We start from the raw sequence: 1370 nt of genomic DNA, 5'->3' as shown, positions 1-1370 counted from the left end.
GATGGGGACATTGGGGGGACACTGTGGGGACATTAGAGGTGGTTGGGACACGGGGGACATTGAGGACATTGGGGTGGGGTCACGCCCTGGGGGTGACAGGGGGGTGACAGGAGGGGCAGAGCAGGTGACAAAGGTGACAGAGGTGACAGGAGATTGATGGGGTGACGGGAGGGTGACACAAGGAGCGCAGGGGGAGGCACAGGGGGGTGACAGGGCTGTCCCCAAGGTGTCCCTGTGGTAGAAGTGCAGCAGCAGCAGGTGCAGGGGGTGACACAGGGGTGACACGGGGGTAACAGGGTGACACAGGGAGGTGACAGGGGTGTCCCCAAGGTGTCCCCAGGGTGTCCCCAGAGTTACCTGAGCAGCTGCCTCTTGTCCCTGCGGTAGAAGCGCAGCAGCAGCAGGTGCAGGGGCACCCCCGTGAGCCTCCAGCGGGCGCGGACGCTCCAGTCCTCGGGGTGCCGGGTCAGCGCCAGCACCTCCAGCCTCAGGCTGGCAAAGTAACCCCAGGCCAGCGCCCGGCACAGAGCCACGGCCACCTGGTACATGGGACGGCCCCTGGGCACACGGGGACAGCAGTGTCACCTCCCTGGGACACCCTGTGACATCCCCAGGCTGGCAGAGTGTCCCCCCCGTGTCGCTGCCCACGGACACTGCGGGGACAGGGACGGCCATGTCACCTCCCCTGGTCCCCTCCCGGCGTCCCCAGATGTCCCCAGGTGTCCCCAAAATGTCCCCAGGTGTCCCCAAATGTGCCCAGGTGTGCCCAAAATGTGCCCAGGTGTGGCCAGACCTGGTGTGCAGGTGCAGCAGGTGGTTGATGAACTCCACATCGTGGGAGTACAACCCGTAATCCGGGATCTTCAGGAAGAAATTCGGGAGCTGGGAGGGGACGGGGACAAAAATGGGGACGTTCCCAAATTATTGTCACACCCCCTGAGTCCTGTGTTCCCTCCCCCCTCAGTGTTGTCACCCCCCCCAATTTGTCACCTCCTCCCCTTCTTGTCACCCCCCGGCTTTGCCCCCCCTTCATGGCCCCCCTATTTCCCCCCCATTATTTTCCCCTTTCCCCCCCAAATCCCCCCATTATCCCCCAATTCTCCCACCATTTTTACCCCCACATTTCCCCCTTTCTCCCCCCCATTTTCCCCCCACATTCCCCAATTTTTACTCCCCCATTCCCCTCCTCTCCCTCCCATTTTCCCTCCCATTCTCCCCCCCATAATCCCTCATTTTTGCCCCCCATTTCCCCCCCATATCCCCTCTCCCCCCATTTTCTCCCCCATATTCCCTCATTTTTACCCCCCCATTTCCCCCTCAAATCCCCCCTATTTTGAGCCCCCCATTTCCCCCTCTCTCCCCCTCCATTT

At 62.1% G+C, this 1370-nt stretch overlaps 1 protein-coding gene across 1 annotated transcript; it reads right to left on the bottom strand.

Moving 5' to 3' along the window:
• Window positions 1–357: 357 nt before the first annotated feature.
• CUNH6orf136 (chromosome unknown C6orf136 homolog) lies at window positions 358–921 on the bottom strand (the record flags this gene model as incomplete). The annotated part of the gene is made up of 2 exons (XM_027707246.1): window positions 358–558; window positions 794–921. Coding segments are annotated over 2 exons (329 nt in total), but the record flags the coding sequence as incomplete, so codon positions are not given.
• Between the last annotated feature and the right edge of the window lie 449 nt (window positions 922–1370).

Source organism: Neopelma chrysocephalum, unplaced genomic scaffold (genome assembly GCF_003984885.1).
Source record: "Neopelma chrysocephalum unplaced genomic scaffold, ASM398488v2 Primary Assembly neopelma1_91145, whole genome shotgun sequence".
Taxonomy (NCBI): Eukaryota; Metazoa; Chordata; class Aves; order Passeriformes; family Pipridae; genus Neopelma; species Neopelma chrysocephalum.
The sequence above is the reverse complement of the archived record's forward strand: the minus strand, read 5'-3'. Positions and strand labels throughout refer to the sequence as shown.